Source organism: Bolinopsis microptera, chromosome 9 (genome assembly GCF_026151205.1).
Source record: "Bolinopsis microptera isolate Bmic1 chromosome 9, MBARI_Bmic_1.0, whole genome shotgun sequence".
NCBI lineage: Eukaryota > Metazoa > Ctenophora > Tentaculata > Lobata > Bolinopsidae > Bolinopsis > Bolinopsis microptera.
Window position 1 is genome coordinate 7,310,657 of NC_087080.1, and position 20,954 is coordinate 7,331,610.

The window sequence follows — 20,954 nt, forward strand, 5'->3', positions numbered from 1 at the left end:
GTAATTATCCCGCTCAGCATGCAAAATGTATGGAATTTGTATAAAGAATGTAGTTCATACTCAGTTTTAGCGTCAGAGAATGAGTTCAGGAAGCTAGATATGGTGGACTGCATCACGTTATTCTTACTAAAATACGAGGAAAACGGAAAGAATGTCATGGTGCCAAGAGGAAAAGTAAAGATCGCTCGTAACGAAATCAAAGAATTCAGCGAAATCGACAAAAAACATGAGAGAGAAACAAAGTATGCAGACTATTTTAAGAAGCCTTAAAAATAGCTAACATTGTTAACCGTGTAAGAGCGTCGTATATAACATAATGTTACGAGTGTATAGCTTAATTTTTGTTAATAAGAGAGGTGTGCTGCAGTGTACACAGCTCAATTAACGTCAATTAACGTTAATTAAGTTAACTTACAGTCAGCTTGAACGGAATCACATTGTTAGAAACACTTTAAAAGACAGTTGGAATATTTTTTAACACGAGCAAAAATATTAAACTACTTTTAAATTACGCGAAAAATTTAATAGAACATATTAGTAGCCTGGTATGTTAGCCTAAAAAAGCCTAAATTAAAACAGATATAATAACGTGATACAGTAAAACACCAATTTACCAGGCCCCGATTTACCAGGCCCCGATTTACCAGGCCCCGATTTACCGCGGCTGTAGCATTTCCCCAAACTCAGCGGTAAATCGGGGTTTTACTGTGTTACGCTCTATGTAAGACACGTTGCTTGTCATCACTATATTATGTATATACTATATAACCTTTAAAACTGATTTGTCATCAAACGATTGAAGATTTAGGTTACACAAGTACTGATAAAAGTGGTTCATCACAGTTGGTAATTACAGTTGATTACATTTGATTACATTTAATTACAGTTGATTACAGTTGATTACAGTTGATTACAGTTGATTACAGTTGATTACAGTTCAATGCATTAGTAAGGGAAGCACTGTGAAAACTAAACACAACAAAAGGACAAAGACAAGGTTACAAGGTAAAGTCTACAGACAGGTGTGTGTACAATATAATGTTGTTATTAAGTAAACAGAGGTTGTGTGAAGGAAGTTAAATAGTTGGCAGAGTGCCAACTATTTAGTAAGTGTTACCAGCCGGATAAGCAAAACTTGATGAATTTGGTGAAGTGTTGAATTAGTTCCGGAATGATGTAAAGTTTTAGTTGACAGTTTGAGTATGGTTTGTTCCAGAATGATATACAGTTTTAGTTGGGGAATGTTCCATGGAATTGTCCATTGGAGTTAAGGACGTAACATTTTGAGCATTTTAAAGTCTGTGAATAACTGAGAAAGCTTTGAGGAACGTGTTAAACACTGGAGATTCAGTTCATGGTAATTTTTATAGTGAATTTCCACCGTTTGATTTAGAATAAAATAGAAGAAGTCACAATATCTTTATTTTTATCAACTTTTCAAAGTTGATCATTCAGTACATAATTAATTCTATCACTTGACATGAACCAAAACAGAAACTGTTATATTACATCACGTGATACGAATTACCTTGCTTGTGTTCTGCCAATACCGAACCACGACATAAAAACCAGAAAAGTAAACTACAAAAACAGCAAAACAACACGCTGAACAACAAAACAACACGTTGAACAACACGTTAAACAACAACTTCCTCGTATATGGCTCTGCAGAGGAGTGCAAAAGAAACAAGGTTACATGACACTGTACACTGCACACACACGACACACTCTCCCCACCGGCCCCAGTCGCACAAATTAGATTATAATTTCATCATCCTTCACGGCTATAATGAGAATTACTTACCTTAGTGCAAGAAATATAGGCGGCAAGAATATAAGGCGCTAGAAATTAAGGCGGCAAGAAATTAAGGCGATATTTTTTTCGGAAAAAATACGATTTTTGATCGCAAATTTGGTTATAGTTTTGGTCGAAATAGTGTCAATTTTATTCTTTTATCAGTCTATAAAGCATAGAAATCTGTTTAAAAATACGATATATTGGACATTGGTCACATAAAAACTAAATGGTGCATGCACATTATATTTATAGTGATTGCTGTTCTGTCGTCTAAGTTTATAATTTTAAATTAGGTAGACATCCACTACATCAGCAAACTGCAAGTCAATTGGTATATTCATTGCATTTGACAAAATGATAGTGCACATTCTGTACGCGGCAAGGAATTTTTATGTATGTATACTACATATCATCATTAAAATTAAAAATTATTTCTTTTTAAAATTAAAACTCGATTTAAAGCTTAAAAATGAAATGTAAAATTGTACGAACATTCGAATTTGAACTGACATTAATAACACATGTACTGCAGTTTAAATCTCAATAGAATATAGTCCGAGAAGCCGAGATAAAAAACATGAAGTTAGATCCTGAGCGCTGCAAATGGATCAATCAGCATTCTTGAGTCAATACCGTCCTCCTTGCACCTCCTCACCGCTTCAGTGAGACCAGACGCACGCCATCCAGAAGCGATCAACTTCTTTCCTTCCACAGTTTTGAAGAACTCGTAGGAAGCTGTCAAAGTTTTGGCATGGAGAGGTTTCAGCACTGACAAGCGGATATCCAACTTGAAATCTCCTACTTCAGGATTATGCTGGATGTGATCTGCTAGACTACGACTTACGTAGGATGCACATGCCTCCCGCTCAAAATCTTTTAGCTTTTTATTCACTGTGAGATCTAGTGGTGACAAGAGATGAGTCAAATTTTTCGGTATGTCGACGGTACAGATTCCAAGCATTGAAAGCAGACTCAAAACTCGTGGTGCATTATGAGCACTAAAATCGTCCCAAATAACTACCACTTTCTGACTGTCAGGTTTTCCGAGGGATTTCTTCTTCTGATCAACGTAAGGCTTGATAACATTATTTAGGATATTCAAAGTTTCTTCAGTGTTCGACCAGTGCGTTTTGTTGTAAGAGAGAAGGAAACCTGCGGGAAGTAGATCTGCAGAAGGTAAGCACCTTTTAGTTGTTCCTTTGTAAATTAGTTGGTAGGGTAAGATGTCTCCTGACAGTGTGACCGCGAGAGTAGCTGTGATTGTTCTCTTGTCGCCACAGTGAGCCACAGCAGTACGGCTTTCTCCCCTCTTACTCATGGTGGAGTTGCTCAGGTTAAAAAACTTTGTTGGAGTTTGGTCCAGGGTGATAATCAGCTCCTCGGGAATGTCGTACTCGTCAACAACCTTCTGAAGAGCGAAATGATACCGTAACTTGGTTTCTTCATATGCTCCGCTGCTAACAGGTGGCCTAGACGTCGTAGCTTTTCTCTGAGAGAACTTCATCCGGGTGTACAATGATGTCAGCCAGGAGTGTGTTACCTCGAACTTCAAGAAAGTGCCGTACTTTGTTAGGTTAGCGTTCACCAATCCCATGAGACATCCACGTATTGTTGTCGAATTGACCACACCTCCAGCCTCTCTCATGGTTACCAAGAGTCTTCTCAAATCAGCATCCAATTCAGCCGGCAACGATGTAGGCCTCCCGCGTTTCCCCACAAGCAATGCTTCAGGAGCTGATCCATCTGCTCCCGAGATTTTGCTGTACTCTCGTTTCCACCTCCTCACTGAATTTTCGGTAAGATGAGCAAATTGGGGCTTGAAATGAGTAACTGTATCCACGATCCTGTTAGAAGTAGCATAGCGGGCGATGGTCGCCTTCTCCTTCGGTGTGTATGTTGCACGTTTTTTGGTTTTGGCTTTGGAAATGCTAAGACAATCAGCTACGCTATCCAGCTGGCTCTGACTCAAGCCCGACGTGCTAGGAGTTGGCAAACTGTGAACTGGGATATTTGCGACGGTTAGTGATTCGGCACCCACATCCTTATCCCGCATGTAGTAACCTAAGAGATTCCTGACCGACATACCTGTTCAAGTGAAATGTTAAAAGTAAAACTAGTGGCGAAAAGTTCACAGTTGATGAGCATTAAGGAATCACAAGTCTTATTCTCTTATTGTGAATTTGTCTTGATGACTTAGGTATCATTTATCAGTTGGTACTCTACCTAATGATATCCGTGTGACTAATTATGATATCCGTGTAACTCCCCAAACTTGTTATAACTACGACCATTGGCACAATCACAAACTATAAAGCTTATACAGCGCATGTAATAGTCCAGAAAGTAGATACACATTACACAACAGGGAGATAGGGAGCCACTATTATATATTTCACCATAATTTAGACAGCAGAAGGACAATTGTAATTAATGATGCGAAGCAATATATCGAACAGAAAAGGGCACCAAAATACTGGAGGGACTGCAACAAGCGGTGTAGTGGTCAATTTTAGCGGTTTAGCGGACCACTAACAAAAAATCTCCCAAACAAAACATTATTTTAAGCAGTTTAGCGGTATTTTCTAGCGGTTTAGCGGATCGCTAACGAAAAAAAAAGTGCCAAGTTAAGCGGTACCAGCTAACACCGCTTGTTGTAGCCCCCCCCCCCTACTTAATACCTATGTACTTATTATGAGCAGCCATGACCACACAATTTGCAATATTTCGATTGTGCATGACCTACAACTCTACAAGTCTACACTCTATAATTGACAATCGGTATAAGCTTGTGCGGAAATTCCTAAAACAATGTATGTTTTGCATCGAGTAAATGCTCAAAGACGAAAGGCAGATATTATAGTACCTAATTAAGCATAAATTAAGCTAAATTGAGTACTTAAGCAAATGAGTACTTAAGCAAATTGAGTACTTAAGCAAATGCAAGCAAATGGCACAATTCATCACTCGAATGTAATCATGAAACACTGAAACTGTGCGAAAGTGGGTCGGCACTGCTGCACTGGCAGGAGGCAGAGTGAAGTGACGTCACTCGCAGGAGTCAGGACTGCAGGAGCGCCAGGCTGCAGTTGTCACGGCCGGCTCATAGATTTGCTCAGATGTAAGAATGCGATCAGTTACCGTGTGTATGATAAATTTCACGCGCATTGCTCACTTGCACCCACATCCCACAAGACCACAAGAGGTAGTTTAAAAAGTTAATCAAATCGTAACTTCAAGTCAAGAGGTCACTCAGCTTTCTATTTCGGTCCAGTTCCACGCTCTCTTCTACACACACACTCCCACCTCGCTGTTGTATAAAGGTATAACAATGTGTACTACTACAGTGACAATTGACATACCAGAGACATCATTTGTCATGGGGGTGAGAGGGTATCACTTTTATCAAAAGGATTGGACAAAACCATCTAAAGACGATACTTTATCATTCGAGAAGGAAGATAATAATCCCTACGATTCTTTTGCAGTCGCAGTGAAAGCGAAATTTCCGCACAAGCTAGTACCGATAACTGTAGGACATGTGCCAATTGAAATATCACGAATTGTCTACTTTTCGATTGGTCATGGCTGCTCCTACAAAGTAAAAGTCCTGGAGGAGAAACCTGCACGTTCTCCTCTTACACAGGGCGGCTTAGAAGTGAAGTGCTCTGTAACTGCTTCATGGACCAATGAGAAGGGAATAACGCTCCTCAAGAAGTTAGTCGACGAAAAGTACAGCTTCGACAAACGTTTGGAGGATGAATCAGCTGATATTATCAAGAAGCTATTTCCAGACACGACGGAGCAAGATGACGACGACTATCTTGGTTATGGATTGCAGCTGCTGGAGATATATGACTCTGATGAAGAAGGAGAAGACGAGAATATTAATTGATATATTAATGTATTTAGACTCAAGTTAATTTATTTTAAATATGTATTTCATTGAATTCTAGCAAATAACGAAATCGACATGTAAATTTAAAATAATAAAATCACACGAAAATTTCTTATGAAAAAATCGCAAGAAAAACAAGAATTGCGCCCGTTGTTTTGTTTTGGCGGACGCTAGATTTCCATTTCACATTTACTATAAATTTAAGTACAAGCTCCAATCAGCTCACTTCAATCTTCATGATAATAATATTGATAAATTATGCATCAAATACGGGAAACACTTGAAATTCAGTTCAATTGCCGTAGAACTTAACTTGTATCTGTAATTCAAGAAATTATCAGCAAAGGTAAACTATACTCGTGTACACATCAATACACTATGCGTGCCACGTACAAATTGGGCGTATTACCTAATAGTAATATTATACATTACATGCATCATATACATTAAAACACAGTCGCGCCGCGCATTCATAGATCACAGGCTATCTATACATCACATCTCCGCAAGCAATCCTCGCGCGCGCGCAACTTTTTCGTTGCATGGTAACGGACGGAATGACATCATATTCAGACCCGCCTACTGCTATCTCCAAAATCCACGTTTTTCTGCAAAAACCTCCATTCGTAACCTTTCACTATTGCCTTTTTTCAAAAGGGTGAAAAGGAAAAAATTAAGGCGGTTAGAAATTACGGTGGTCAGATATTAAGGCGGCAAGAAATTAAGGCGATTTTGTCAGAATCGCCTTAATTTCTTGCCGCCTATATTTCTTGCACTAAGGTATGTTAGAGAGCCACCACAACCGGAAATCTCTATCCATTCGCGGATATTCATGCGGGAAATTATGACTGAATATTATGACACCGTGATACCTGGGATATATCTGTAGAATGTTATCTCTGTAGATGACAGTGGCGTGATGCCTAGGATTTTCTAGCAGAACTTCAGGTAACTCAATATTTCAGTAGTACTCTAGTTTTTTAACGTCTTGCAGGACTAACGTAAGAAAGTACTCAGTACAAACGTGGAGCAGTCTTGGAGCAGCAGTACAGAGGGGATGTGAGATGTTGAGCTGCTAAATGTTTTAACAGTGACGTGTTTTATAATATGTTATATCACTGCTATAATTACTGTACGATACGTTATCACCCTATCTTGCTACTAACTTACTGAAGTCAACTTACGATGCTTCAAAATAAAGGTTTAGTCCTCAGTGTTTTATTATTATTCAATTAAATTAAGCCTCTAGAGACGAGTTGTGACTTTATCTTTCGTTGAATTGCAATGTTTTGACCGATCTGATGCACATTTAAGTTCATAAAATTAAACAAGTTTAAAACTAAAAGTTTTTGATCGAACAACTTATCGAGCTAACCCTATCGTTGCAAATGACGTGACATATTTAAAAGTTTTTGGTTACTAATGATACTATATCTAATCTTGTTCATTGTTCAGTAACTAACAAATTTTAGAAAAAGATTTGCCCAAAGAACCCATTCTTTGATCTTTGTTTCTCTCAGTCAATTAGTCGCAGCTCTTAAATCATTTCAATAATGATACAGGATCATTCAAAAGGACAAAGAAAACGTACAGTATAAATTTTGATAGTCAACATGAGAATTTCCGTGTTTACAAATAATCGATTGTAAATTATTTAAAAGTACTCATAGATCGTTGACAAAGTTCTGACATTCGAATGAAGGGTAGGAAGAATATTGATCTTTACAGAAGGTTAAATTCAACCTTCAATATTGCCAATTTATACATATTTTAAAACATTTTGCAACAGTAAATTCATGTAACACACTAAAGTTTATATAGAAAGGCTTATAGAAAGGTTAATGTCCCCAAGATGTAACCAACTTCAGCCAACGTTAACTTTGACCGAAGTCAGCTACATCTTGGTAACAGTAACTTATTGAAAATAAGAGGTTTACCTGTTTTGTTCTCTTAATAAGTGCACTAGATGTTCTTCTGAGAGAGTTCCAGCAGTGCATAAACTACAATGTTCTGACATACCTCATTCATTGCTCTTTAAACTGAGAGTTTCAGGAATATTATCTTGTACTGTTGGTAAGTAAAACAAAATTTAAGTAAAACAAAATTTAAATTTTATTGCCATTACAATGAATAATGATATCATAATAAATATAAGTAGACATCCGATAATAAACTTGTTACATCCAGTACAACCCAAGATGTCAGCCGACGCGACTTACAAAAATAAAGAAAGCTAGCATGTTATGTTCACTGTTCATAGTTTTTCTAACGAGCATGCTTAGCACTTAGGCTGTACGGAAATAGCTTTAATTCTACGTCATATTAAAAACTTTACATCATTTTTTGAGATACAAAAATAAATTATGTTGTCACAAAAAAATTTCTTTTAAAAATATGGTAATCCATATTGGAATGGTACAAACAATCTTACTATCTTACTATATATAAAGCAAGACGATATATCTGTTTATATATCCGTGCCATTTTACTGACACCACAGCATCAACTAAAAAGCGCCCCCTGTTGGCGCCAGTCAAATCTCTAAAAAAGTGTGTTTCTAGAGCAAAACGTGCAGTTTTGCTAGTACCTCGTTAAATTTTTCAAAATTGTAAGTATTTATAACTATAAGCAATGACCAAATTTAGCGAGTAATCTACTAGGAAAAGCATTGGGGACCTCTTTTTTTAGGTCGCGAAGCAGTTTTCCAGGGAGTGTTTTGTAATTTTGACACAATAGCTACATTTCAGTAAAAGAATTTTCATCCTCCAGAAAAACTCACAAATATGCTTAGGACTTGATGCACAGAGGTGATTTTTTCACAGCCTACTTAGGGCCGGGGTTGTTCACATATTACGTAATCAGCCGAGGGGAGAGGGGGGTTTCCAAATGATTACGCTAGTATAATTTTGATACAATAGCTATGTGTAAAACTGATTATGGAGGGCGGCGGAGGGTAAATATTTTTCAAAAAGTGATTACGTAATATTATGTGAATGATCCTTTAAGAAGTATCTGTAAAAAAGTTATCAGTAAAATAAAGTTGTCAATTTTATTCCAATTTTATATCAATTTTATACCATACTGCAGATCATGGACTGATAGTTGACGAGGAAAAGGGGCACTCTATGTTATTCACTATTGCTATTCAAAGACAGTGTCAGGCTTGGGATATGGGGGTCTTGTATCAAAGAAGGACAGTTTCAAGAGACAGTAATATGATGGTATTACTGGTCACTTTTTGGCAAGAGCTGTCATTGTTTATTAGTTGAATAAAATCAAAAAAGCTCTAACTTTTTAATAGACACACTTCATCGTAGACACCCAAGGTCCATTTTAAACATCAAATGGCGTAAAGGTATGATAAGCAACAAAGCATTGTATGAAAAGTACAAAGTTGAAAAGTTATCCAAGCGTATCAAACACCAGCGGTGGAAGATGTTTGGACACATTCTCAAGAGTATGGAGAACACTCCAGCACAAACGGCTCTCTCTTTTGCTATTGAATCAGATAATTTATTTATTGGAAGATTGGGGAGACCTAGAATGAACTTGTTATCTGTTTTAAGAAGTGATTTAAGTAGTAGAAATTTGCACATAGATAACTTGCATGAATTAAACGAAACCAAAGATATAGCTGCATGCAACAGGTGTTGGGAAAATCATTTTCAAGGGTACAGTTCATTTTTGTCGGTAAGAGGTGCTAGCAAAACTGCGCGTTTTGCTCTAGAAACACACTTTTTTAGAGATTTTACCGGCGTATCCTCTAAAATCATCTGATTTTTTCAAAAGGGGAGGGGCGCCAACAATGAAACAATAAGTTTTCAATGAAACAATAAGTTTTATTTTACATTCCTTTAATCATAAATAAAATAAGAGCCTAAACCACGAATTAGTTAACTAGAAGTAAACTTGAGGAAATATTCTTTGGTGATTGTATATAATTATTTTTAAAACTCTATTTGGTTGTTAGTATTTTTAATATGGCAGGTGGTTGAGTTTAGTGAGACAAGATCAGTTTCTCTATTGTCTTGGAAAAATGTCTACTTTATAGTACGCAATACTGAGTGGCAGGAATGAGGGACCAAAACGCTTGGGGCTAACAGGGGGGTGCACTTTCAGCGGGAGGGGGGGGGGGGGCAACAGGTAACCTTACGCCACTGGCTACTCCCTGGCCTTGAGGTTTTGTAGAGTGCATTGCTGGTGCAAGTGGTTCCTTGGACAATTATCTAGAAAAGTGGTGTAGCAATTTCTTTATTCGAATTGGTTGTTGATCTATAATGTTCCTAAATTCGCACTTTTTGAAATGGTAATTAACTCATAATGATTAAAAATTGTTCTCGGACCTTAAGATTTTTTCAATAAAAGGAATTGATCTAACAATATACACATAATATAGCAATTACCCTATATAAAAATTCAATATAAAAATTCAATAAAAATCTTAGTAAATTTTATAAAACCCCTGTAAGTAGTAAAAGTAGCCAATTCAATTTGTTGGCTCTAAATAAAATTTATATCTAAATCTGATATTTTAACTGCACTACCACTTTTTATCCCTCTGTCTCCTCTAAGAGCAATAATTGTTGTTCTCAATGAGTCAAATCTTATTCTTTTCCTGATGAATGTCATCGCCTCACTGTATCTTTGACCTTCACATAGCCATGTGCCTACGCGTACTGCGTGACGCGCTTGTTTCACAAGCGAGAGGGCTCTGGTTAGAGCAATCTTTGACCTGATTTTTTAAACATTCTTACTGGGCTGCGCTCAGCCTGTCATTCCGCCGAATCTTTATTCGGGCTGAGTGAATTACGACCTCCATCGCCTGAAAAAAAGTGCAAATGCTCATTGGATGTTACAGCGCACGTGACTCGCATTCACGTGATCGTTCAGAACCAATTACAGCCGCGCAAAAGATCACGTGCACGCCAACTACCAATAAGAAAGAAGTGACGTATTCGCTACAAGAGCCGCGCGCTGAGTTAGATTGTAAAAGTAAAATACAATTTAAGTAAAATACAATTTTTATTTTCCACAGAAGAATCAATACATATTGAATTATAAATATCCGATAATTCCATTAATAATCATTAAAAGTTGCTTTGTCATTTGTAAAATCAAAAACGAAAAGCCGTACGCTGAACTCGCGCGGCATTTTTTCTGCAGCTGCCTAGCTTCAAGCTTGTAGCCGCTAACATCAAAGCCGCCGCGCGCGCCCAGTGCTGGGTTGCATTCTCATTAACAATTAAACTTGGTCAAAGATATTTATATACAATTCCTAAATTAAATCAATAATCATGTTAATATGAGTATTCAACACTACTCGACAACAAATATTTGCCGGCCCATCAACGATTCAGTCGCCGAAACAAAAATCAAATGTTTGCTTTTTCGTTTCGGGGACTGTTTGAACTCAGTACCATATCCGACTAATCATACTTTATAATGGTTAAAATACAAAGTAAAAAGATTTTCCTCGATGGGCCGCGGCATTCGCAACCGCGAAACGTTTTGAGTACGACAAAAGATGACACCACCACCAGCCGTTAATTGATAAGTCCATGGGTGACGGGATAAAGTTAAAGTAAGATGTGTAATTTCATATTGCCTATCACCTAGGATACAAGGATACAAGGATACAAGGATACAAAAGTGATAATTATTTTATTGAATTCACAATAGTTATAATTCTGAAATAATTTAAGGTTACACAATTCTAGTTATTTACAAATGTGTAGGGATAAAATAGAAATGTTTTATAATACTATTTTTGAGGTCCTATAGCATTATGCATTGGCCAGTATTTGAGTGGAAATCTGGGCTCTTATAGTAGGCTGTAAAATGTTCGTTCACAGAGAGAATTGAATGGATTGCTCTTGCTGTGGCAGTAAATTTTGTAGGGTCTAGTGTTTTATCGGATAGCAAACCGGCTAGGTCAGTAATATTTTTGGGATGGAAGTTAAATTTTTCTCTAACTGAGGAGTAGAGTAAACAGTCAGTTAGAACATGAATTTCGTCCTCAATAGGCTTAAGCCCCTTGCTGAGAAAGCAAAAAGTGCACCATCGATGTTATCTTGGTACTAGGGGGGTTTCGTAACGGCCCCTCTCAATGTAAAGATTGTGGCAGCTAATACGAAACCTTGTTAAGCTTTTCCGAGCATCGGGGATCTTAACCACTCCTAAGTATGTTTCTGGTTCAAAATCATGTTTAATATAATGGAGTAGATCATGTGTTTTGTTAAATGTTTTTGAAAAAAAAATTATTAGTAGCAATGAATTGTGCTCTGCCAATTGCAACACTTAAAATTTGATTGTGCTCTGCCAATTGCATCACTTGATTTAATTGAATGTATATATATACTGTTTGACATATAAAAAAAAAAAAAAAAATCATGTTTAATTTGATTGTAGAATTCTAATTTAGGTGAGGATGCCTTGGCAGATTTCCAGGTATCCACACATTCTTCCCTCATGTTGTGACTGATTTGGGTAGAGAGCTTGGATTTTGAAGAGGATGAGTGGGGGAAGTTATATTTGGTGAGAAGATTAGAGATGTTGGTGTACCAAGGAAGGCCCAGCATAATCTGCTCGTGAAATGCAGCGGGGAGAAGTTCATTTTCAGTGCTTTCAAGACGACTATAGAAATCTATTGCAAGTTTGCAGGCTTCAAAGAAGAGGGGGTGGCGCCCACTTTCGCCCCAGCAGCCTATATTTGATGCTTTTGAATGGACAGACAAGGACCACTTGATAAACTTAAGGTGGAATCTTTCATAGTGGTCTTGTGAGATGTACCTGAGAGTATGCTGGGGGTTGGCTTTGCTATCTGTTTTGGAGAGGTATCTCATGGTTTTTGAGTGAGGACATAAGATTTGGCAGCCATAGAGCAGTATCGGTTTTATTAGAGAGTCAAATAGAATGTTTAGGGAACGGTGAGAGAGGGCATCTTTGACGATATTGCCTTTGAGGCCATAGAGAGCACGGAGAGCCTTGGCCCTCAGTTCAGTATTTGCTGCTGTAAAAGATCCATTTCTGTGGAATATAATGCCAAGATAGCAGTATTTTTCGGTGTGTTGGATGGGCTGGCCTCCCAAAATGAATGTTTCATAGGATTGTTTTCTTTTAGGAGGGCAGAATATGAGAATCTTGGTTTTTTTAATGTTTACTTCAAGGCCCATAGAGTTACAGAAGTCGAATAGGATGTTTATATTGTCTTGCAAGGCCTTGGGACTTAGGGCAAGTAGGACAAGATCGTCAGCCCAGAGCAGATGTGATATTAGGACGTCAGCTAGAATAGGATAATCACCAACAGATTTCAGGAGAGATGACAAGTCGTTGATATAGATTTTAAAAAGGTCCGGTGATAGGGGGTGTCCCTGCTCTGTTCCTTTTCCAATGTCAATATTAGGGGACAAGAGTTTGGAGATTTTTATATGAGCTATTGAGTTTCTATACATATCACTTAGGCAATTGAAGAAGTTTCCAGTTATTCCAAGGCATGTGATTTTGTGCAGAAGGAGGTCCCTACATACAGTGTCAAAGGCCTTTCTTAGATCAACAAAGCATGCATAGAGGCGAGCTTTCTTAACCTTGGTAAATTTTTGTCAATGACTGTCTTAAGGGTAAAAACGTGGTCATTTGTTTGAGCACCCTTCGAGAACCCTAGTTGTTCTTTTGGGTCAGGGCAGTAGAGCTTTTTGAAGTGCAGGAGACGCTCAAGTAAGATGCTAGAAAATAGTTTACCCATACAGCTACCAACAGCTATTGCTCTGTAGTTGTCCGGGCTGAAAGGGTTGCCAGACTTGTAAATAGGAGTAATGATGCTGGTGTGCCATGGATAGTAACCAGAGACCAGTGAGTGGTTGAAGTTTTTGAGGATGGCTTTGAGACAAAGCGGAGTTACGCTCTGAAGCATCTCGTTGGATATCAAGTCGTTTGAGCAACTTTTACCTTTTTTGAGATTTTTGATGGCAGAGGTCACTTCAGATTCTGACATGAGCTTATTTAGGATATCCAGATCTGGTGGTTCAGGGTAATGTTTGTGATTGTGGTGAGTGAGATCTGGCTCCTGGTCTGGTTTTTTATAAAGGGATGCAAAGAAGTCATGGAAGCTAGCTAAATCAAATTTGTCAAGTAAGGGGCTAGTGTCATGTTCTTGTTTAAGCCGTTTAAATTTTTTCCAGTCGAGTATGTGACCTTCTTCTATAATCTATAGCTTCATTTAACTTCTTAAGGAAAGCTACTTTCTTACTGTTTACAAAATTGCTATGCTTGTTGCGTTGCTTAAAGTATTCTCGTCTGAGGATACAGTTACAGTGCTTACTACCAAGCCGGTTTGCTAGCCTATTTAGGTTCCGCCGTGAGGAGTTGACTTGTGGGTCGAACCATTTCTTACGGGCAGAATTTTTGGGAGGCTTTTTCACTTTTAAGGCTATATCAGCAGCACTGTGGAGACATTTTATGACTGCATCGTTCAGTTCGTGATTGCCCTCCAGAGTACTGCTAAATTCATTTGTCACAATGCTTTCCAGATTGTTGATAATTTCGGGCGAGGTAAGGGCTTTTTTAAATAGTGAATGGGAGGTGTTGCTATCCCACTTATAGCCACAAGGAAAGTTAGAAAAGTCTGGGAGCTGGAAGTTTGCGACAAATGGTTCAAATGTAGTGAGTTTCAAGACTAATGGACAATGATCAGAGTATGATGTAAACTCTTTTACTTGGAGAGAGTTTACATGATCTCTTGCCCATGAGGTGATTACAAAATAGTCAACCACACTGCTTCCATTGTATTTGTGACAGGTCATTTTTCCAGTGGTGTCCCCAAGGGTACGACCATTAAGAATTTTGAGTTGGTTATTGATAACCATGTCAAGAAAGTGTTGGCAGTTCGTGGCAGTTGCGTGGCGGAAATTCTGCGCAGACACAGAATCGGTTAAGGAATCTGGAAGGATGAACAAGATTCTGAAAACCTGTACTGACACCAATAACAAACTTGAAGCCGTTTATAAACCAAATGGCGAACTCACCAAAAACGCAGAGGAGACACTGGAGGTCATGACACAAACCCACTTCAAGGAGTGTTACTGATCCGCCAGTTCCGCCTCTCTGCCCCTTACCCATCTCCACAGACTTACTAGACAAAATCTACAGCCCTGAAAGAATCGAAAAGGCTCTCCTATCCTTCGATCCCTTGAAGGCTGCAGGACCTGACACTCTAAAACCTATCATATTCCAGAAAGCCTGGGCTCATATCAAAGACATAACAAAAAACATTATGACAAAAAACCATGAAACGCAACACATCCCAACTTTGTGGAGGGACTCTCTTGGAATCTTTCTCCCTAAGCCTGGAAAAACCGACTACAACAAAGCTAAGTCATTTCGAACGATCACTCTTTCGCCTGTGATGTTAAAGTTGCAGGAGAAAGTGATCTTATGGCATATGCAACATGACCTCAACATAGCTAATGATATCAACAAACGACAATTCGGCTTTAAGAAGGGCTGCTCCACAGAAGCGGCACTTCATAAAGTTACTCACACCATTGAGCGCAGAATAGCCAAGAAAGGATATGTCCTAGGTGTCTTTCTAGATATAGAGGGCGCCTTCGACAATGTCTCGTTCAAGGCTATCTCTGAAGCAGTCAAGGCTACGAAAGTGGACTTGGCTACAGCACAGTGGATCATCAACATGGTAACCAATCGATTCATCACACTAAATCATAAGGATAAGTCGAGAAGGGTACGGATCAGGCGAGGTTGCCCCCAAGGAGGCATTCTCTCTCCTTTTCTCTGGAACCTGGTAGTCGACGATCTCCTTTCCTTTACCGCAAAAGACATCCCGGGTTACCTGCAAGCCTTTGCGGATGATCTGTTGTCTCTAGCGGAAGGGGATGATTTAGACATCATCTGGGACCGAACATGCAAAACTATTAAAACGATAGAAAATTGGTGCAGAACCAAAGAGCTATCTATTAGCGCCCTTAAAACTCAGATAGTCATGTTTACCTGGAATAGTAAGTGGACTCTAAGACCTATAACAGTTGGCAACAACATTATAGGTCTTTCCAAGTCTGCTAAATTTCTAGGAGTGACCTTGGACAGCAAACTCAACTTCAATGAACATATCATCAACACCACCAAAAAAGCCACGGCATCCCTCATGCAATGTCGAAGAGCTGTCGGCCCCACATGGGGTATGAGCCCCAAAACATGCAAATGGATGTACACGGCTGTCATCCGTCCAATCCTATCCTACTGCTGTAGTATATGGATCAGGGCCACTCAAACGGACTATAACGCGAAGAAACTCAAACGTGTTCAGGCATTGGCACTCAGAATGATGTCTGGTGCCATACCAAGCACACCTTTTATCGCATTGAATCACCTCACCGACACTTCTGACATCATACTGTTCCTGCAAGGCGAAGCAGCAAAGGGTGCGGCCAGGCTACAAGCTTATGGCAGCCTCACTCTTGAAACTATCGCCTTCAGGAAGGGAACTATCAAAAATCATACCACTATCAACAAACAATTCATGGCAGACCTCATTATCCCACCTAGAGCAACGAGAGACCTAACAACACCAACCATGATGCTGGGACGGCACTTCATCGTCACAACTCCTGGAGCCGATACCACTGAATATAGAAATTCACTTCAAAACACCATTGACAACATTACCAGTGAAACGATCACCTGCTACACTGACGGGTCACTCACAGACTCAGGATGCGGGGCTGGCTATATCATCACAACAGACAACAATAACACCACCCTTGAAGAAAGATCATTCAAGCTCCCTGATTATTGCACTGTTTACCAAACAGAGCTCACTGCCATCATTGAAGCTTGCAAATATCTCTCTACCTATACCAACACACATATCATCATATGGTCTGACAGTCTCTCATCTATACAAGCTATCTCTGCGCTTTCAACGCGGAGTAGAACTACAAGAGACTGTTACGACTCTCTTAATGCACTCGGATCCAACAACACGCTAGAGATACGATGGATTGCAGCACACATCGGATTGTGGGGGAACGAAAAAGCAGATGAGCTGGCCAAGCTTGGTACAACCAGTGAATCCATTTTGAAGTGTCCAGTTCCACAATCCTACATCAAGCGTCAAATCGACAACAAAGTCAACAGACTGAATCAGGAAACTTGGTTAACTGACGGTCCCAGACACACCAAACTGACACTCGGCCACAAGCATGCCAAAATCATCAAAAACCTCAACACTACACTCAGCAAAAACAGACAAGATTACAGAACTGCAGTTCACCTCATCACGGGTCACTGCGGCTTAAACAAACACCTTCACACCATTTGCAAATCAAACACCAGTGCTTGTCCTATGTGCGGCGACGGAGAGGAAACTGTCTCACACTTCCTTGGACAGTGTCCAGCTATTGCCCAAATTAGAGGTCAATATTTCCAGGACTACTACCTCTCTGTCAATGACATATTCGACAACCAACACATCACCACAATTGTCAATTTCGCAAACCGCACCAAACGCTTAATTGTGCCGGAAGAGCTGGATCAGACCGGGGTGACTTAAAGTATTATCTCATATGCTGTCTCGTCTCGTTACTTTTCCAAACCCAGCTGGCATTTAAGCGTATCATTTTGACTCATATATCATCTTACACCATCCTTCACCAATCACTCTGATTTCACCGGCAACCTTCCCCAAGGTTGCCACACCCCAGAGGTAGGCAGAGCATCTCAATGCTATCCTCTCGTGGGCTATCTTGGCCCAGCCTCTCTTAAAAAAAAAAAAAAAAGTGTTGGCAGTGGGGTTCAGATATTGTAAGGTCAGAATTATTTCTTGGTTCTTCTATGTCGTGCTCGAGTCCAATGTCGTTATAGATGTCATGGATGGCAGGTGCATTACAGGAAAGGATATAGTCTGGGAGTTTTCCAGTTCTTGCATTTGCATCGCCACACATAATAACTTCTCCCTTTTGACGTAGTCTGATACAGATAGAGTCAAGAGCAGAGAAGGTATTAGCAGTATAATCTGGATTCTTCTTGACATAGGACGAGTATGCAGGGCTAATATAATAACATACCAAAAATAGGTCAAAATCAAGTTTAAAAAAGTTCTTGTCCAGTTTAGCAACAATAATGTCATCAGATTCATCACAAAGCACACTAGAGACACCTTTTCTTAGGCCATTTTCAGCAAGAATGCAGACCCCTCCTGAGCGTGAATTTTTGCGGTTGCTATTAAAAGAGAGGTATCCTTCAATCTTAACTTGCTTCTTTGTTTCTTGGAGACAAAGAATGTTAGCTTGTTTGAGGATTGACAAAAATTCGCTATTTTCAAATTTGTTAGACCCGTCTCCTGTGCTGTCCTGGATGTTCCAGGACATCACAGCGACTTGATCTCGTACCGTGATACTTGTTTTTTCTTGAATTTTAGGGTTAATCTAACGCTCTGTAGGGGGCTGCTTTCTAGGGGATCTCATACCAAAGGCACGGTATAGGCCAAGTTTAATATTCAAACAAAGTTTTTTCAAACCATACTCTGAGACATGGAGTTGGTCCTCCTTCAACGGGTTAGGAGAGTCTTGGGATGACTCAGCAGCAGAGATGGCACGGGAAAAGTTTCCAGTATTGTTTACAGTATATAGGCGGCGGTAAAAGTCACTTAACCCTCTTTTAGCTGAGACAAATTGTGTTATTTCTGAGACAAATTGGTTGGTAAGTTCACTGATTAATCCAGGGGTTGGGGTGGGTAGGGAGATGACAACCTTTGCGCTGGAGCTCGAGAGGAGTTTATCGATGACTGATTTTGCATCCTCAATCGCTTTATTAACAGAGCAGGTTCTGTATCTGTAGTCGTTGACTCCAAGCTGGAGAATGTAACAGTCGACCTCTGGCTGTTTAATGACATCTCTCATACAGTGGTCTTTTATCATGTCAGTATAAGAGCCTACTTTCATTTTTTCCACCTTGAACCCAGAGGAAAATGACTCAGGTAGAAAGTTGTTCATCTGGGAGTCATGTAGGAGTAGAACCTTTTTCGGTTTTCGCGTTTGTCTACTAGGGCTGTGGGTTGGGTGGTTCTGGTTTTGAGGATGAGGCGATGGCTTTTTTCTTGATGGGTTGGTGCGGTCATTAAGCTGGAGAGACTGTAGGCAGGCCTTAGAGTCATCTACTTTGTTCTTAATTGCAGTGACATCTGCTTCGAAGGCTTTAAGGGAGGTGGCAGTTTCATGTTGTTTTTCGTTTATGCTGCTCATTATATCCTCTAACTTTTCAAGTCTCTTGTCCATAGTGTTGAGTTCATTAGACAGGTTAGGGGGGCTGGCACTAACTTTTTGATTGGAATTACTGTCAGAACATAAGACAAGTGTTTGGAGGGTGCTATGTTGTAGACTTATTTTGGATTGTAGATCAATAACAGAGTTTTCCAAAGTTTGGAGGGAATGGGTAACGCATTCGGGCTCAGCTGAGACTACTGGAGGCTCAGCAAGAAGCGTGCTCAGGCGTTTGTGACATGCTTTCGCAACTTTCTTCAGTCTTTTCTTACAATCCAGAGGGGTTCCAGAGTTTGTGCTGCCATGACGAGAAAGTTCGCTTTTCACGGTTTTGTCTTTCATAAGATCAATGGCTTCAAGCATGGCATCTATGCTGAGAGGCAATGTATCACTATCAGAGACTGATGTTTTGCTGCTGGTTATGGAAGGAGAACTACTGGCCACTGGAGACCCAACTGAGCTGGTGTCAACTTGTGAGAAGCTAGACAGAGACAAGGAGGATCTACGTCTGTTGTGCAGAGGTAGCGATGGTGAGCCTGAGACTCCAGGGGTCTTGGGGGCAAGTATAGGAGTGATAGATATATCTTTCAGGGGTGTAGATAAGGCACTTCGGTTTCTTAGGAAAGTGGAGCTGCAGGTCCTGTAGGTCACAGAGGTACGTGAATTAGTGATCACATTATCTTTGGGTATTTGATGCGTATACTTCTTTTGGAAATCAGTACCATGCATTACAAGAACTGAACCCTGGTCGAGTTTGACTGTGATGGCATTTCCAGGGTTCTTAGCCTCTCTGATGAGCATGCAGCGCTGTTGGCCAAGTGACAGAGTAACGACAGGTTTTGAGAGGTCGACCTCTGGCTCGTTGTCACTGTGCTCACCACAGGAATCACGTCCAGTTCTATACTGGTTGATCAAAAAGCAGTCAGAGGAGCAATCAATGTTGTTGGGTGTGAAGAGGTTTTCGGCCATGTTCTGATATGCTGCAATAAGGCGAGGACATTGGGAGACAGAATTAGCTTTCATTACGATTCCTGAGAACGCATAGTCTACGGGTCCAAACCATGACGAGAGTCTTGGAAGTGCAAGTGGCGCCTGAGACTGCCTGTGGATTGTGTTGTACTGTTTAAGGGTGCCAGTATTTTCGATTTCAGAGGAAAATTGGTCACACAGTTGGCTTGCAAACACATCCTGAAAGAGACTGATTCTACAACCAGAGTCAGGATTGCTAAGCACATAGCATCCGTGCGTCGTGATGGTGATAGGTTTCGTAAAGTCAATAACATTTCCATCCAGGGGAGAGGAGTTGTTTCTCGATCTCGTTGATCGAGAATTATCTTCAGTAAGAGTTCTGTCTTGCATGAAGAATAGATGGTAGGGAGCACATAATGAGATGGGGGCCAGGGCACCATCAAACCAACCAACAGCCTGAAAATAAGATAATGAGAGTAACACAGTTTTGACAGGGGTGAGTGATATCAGCATGCAGGTAGAGAGGTAAAGTTAAACAAAATCATTTTCAAAATAAGATAAAAAAGGAACACAAGGTCTAATTACATGAAAGTTTGTGATGTGATTTGGAGAGATGTTGGTGCTTGGTGGAATAGGGGAGGGAGGGGAAGGGAGCGGGGTGGACTGCTATGGCCCAATGTAGAGATATAGAGGTTATTTAGTAAGTCAATAGCAGGTTGGGTGTGGGATTTGAGTACAATTTATAGAGGAAGGGGAGGCGGGGGTAAGGAAAAGTTTGTATATAAAAGATACAGTATTATATATAGATATAGAATATATTGATATATAGGATAGAATATATATACATGTACACAGTATAATACCACAACACTACTATATAAAATACCTCTATTCAAGGATGTCCATGCAGTCCAGAGTACGCGCAACAGGTAAAAGGAGGGAGGGGTAGGGCTAGGCTAGGGTAGGGTAGGGTAGTGAAGGAGAGAGTGTTTGTGTCATTGTGATGGAGATGCAGTGCAGA

At 39.8% G+C, this 20,954-nt stretch overlaps 4 protein-coding genes across 10 annotated transcripts in view; 2 read left to right on the plus strand and 2 right to left on the minus strand.

The window, feature by feature from the left end:
* The window catches only part of LOC134820602 (proteasomal ATPase-associated factor 1-like), an 83,324-nt gene that overhangs the window by 39,799 nt on the left and 22,571 nt on the right, over positions 1-20,954 (plus strand). The window lies entirely within an intron of this gene.
* Positions 1-20,954, minus strand: part of LOC134820598 (EVI5-like protein) — a 43,505-nt gene that overhangs the window by 22,374 nt on the left and 177 nt on the right. For 2 of the 6 annotated variants that reach the window (XM_063831086.1, XM_063831085.1), the window contains exon 2: positions 7,631-7,732. In XM_063831086.1, coding sequence (XP_063687156.1) covers positions 7,631-7,710 — 80 coding nt within the window. In that variant the 5' untranslated portion in view covers positions 7,711-7,732. Of the gene's footprint in view, positions 1-60; positions 241-1,528; positions 1,707-7,630; positions 7,733-20,954 lie in introns of those variants that run through there. The other 4 variants (XM_063831091.1, XM_063831090.1, XM_063831088.1 and 1 more) reach the window with 4 other exon arrangements.
* On the plus strand, positions 15,094-18,099 carry LOC134821353 (uncharacterized). The gene is made up of 2 exons (XM_063832095.1): positions 15,094-16,859; positions 18,069-18,099. The coding sequence occupies exons 1-2, from the start codon at positions 15,094-15,096 to the stop codon at positions 18,097-18,099; spliced, it is 1,797 nt and encodes a 598-aa protein (XP_063688165.1).
* Positions 18,102-20,191, minus strand: LOC134820655 (uncharacterized). The gene is made up of 2 exons (XM_063831159.1): positions 19,217-20,191; positions 18,102-19,171 (listed from the first exon to the last, which is right to left on the minus strand). The coding sequence occupies exons 1-2, from the start codon at positions 19,985-19,987 to the stop codon at positions 18,131-18,133; spliced, it is 1,812 nt and encodes a 603-aa protein (XP_063687229.1). The 5' UTR covers positions 19,988-20,191; the 3' UTR covers positions 18,102-18,130.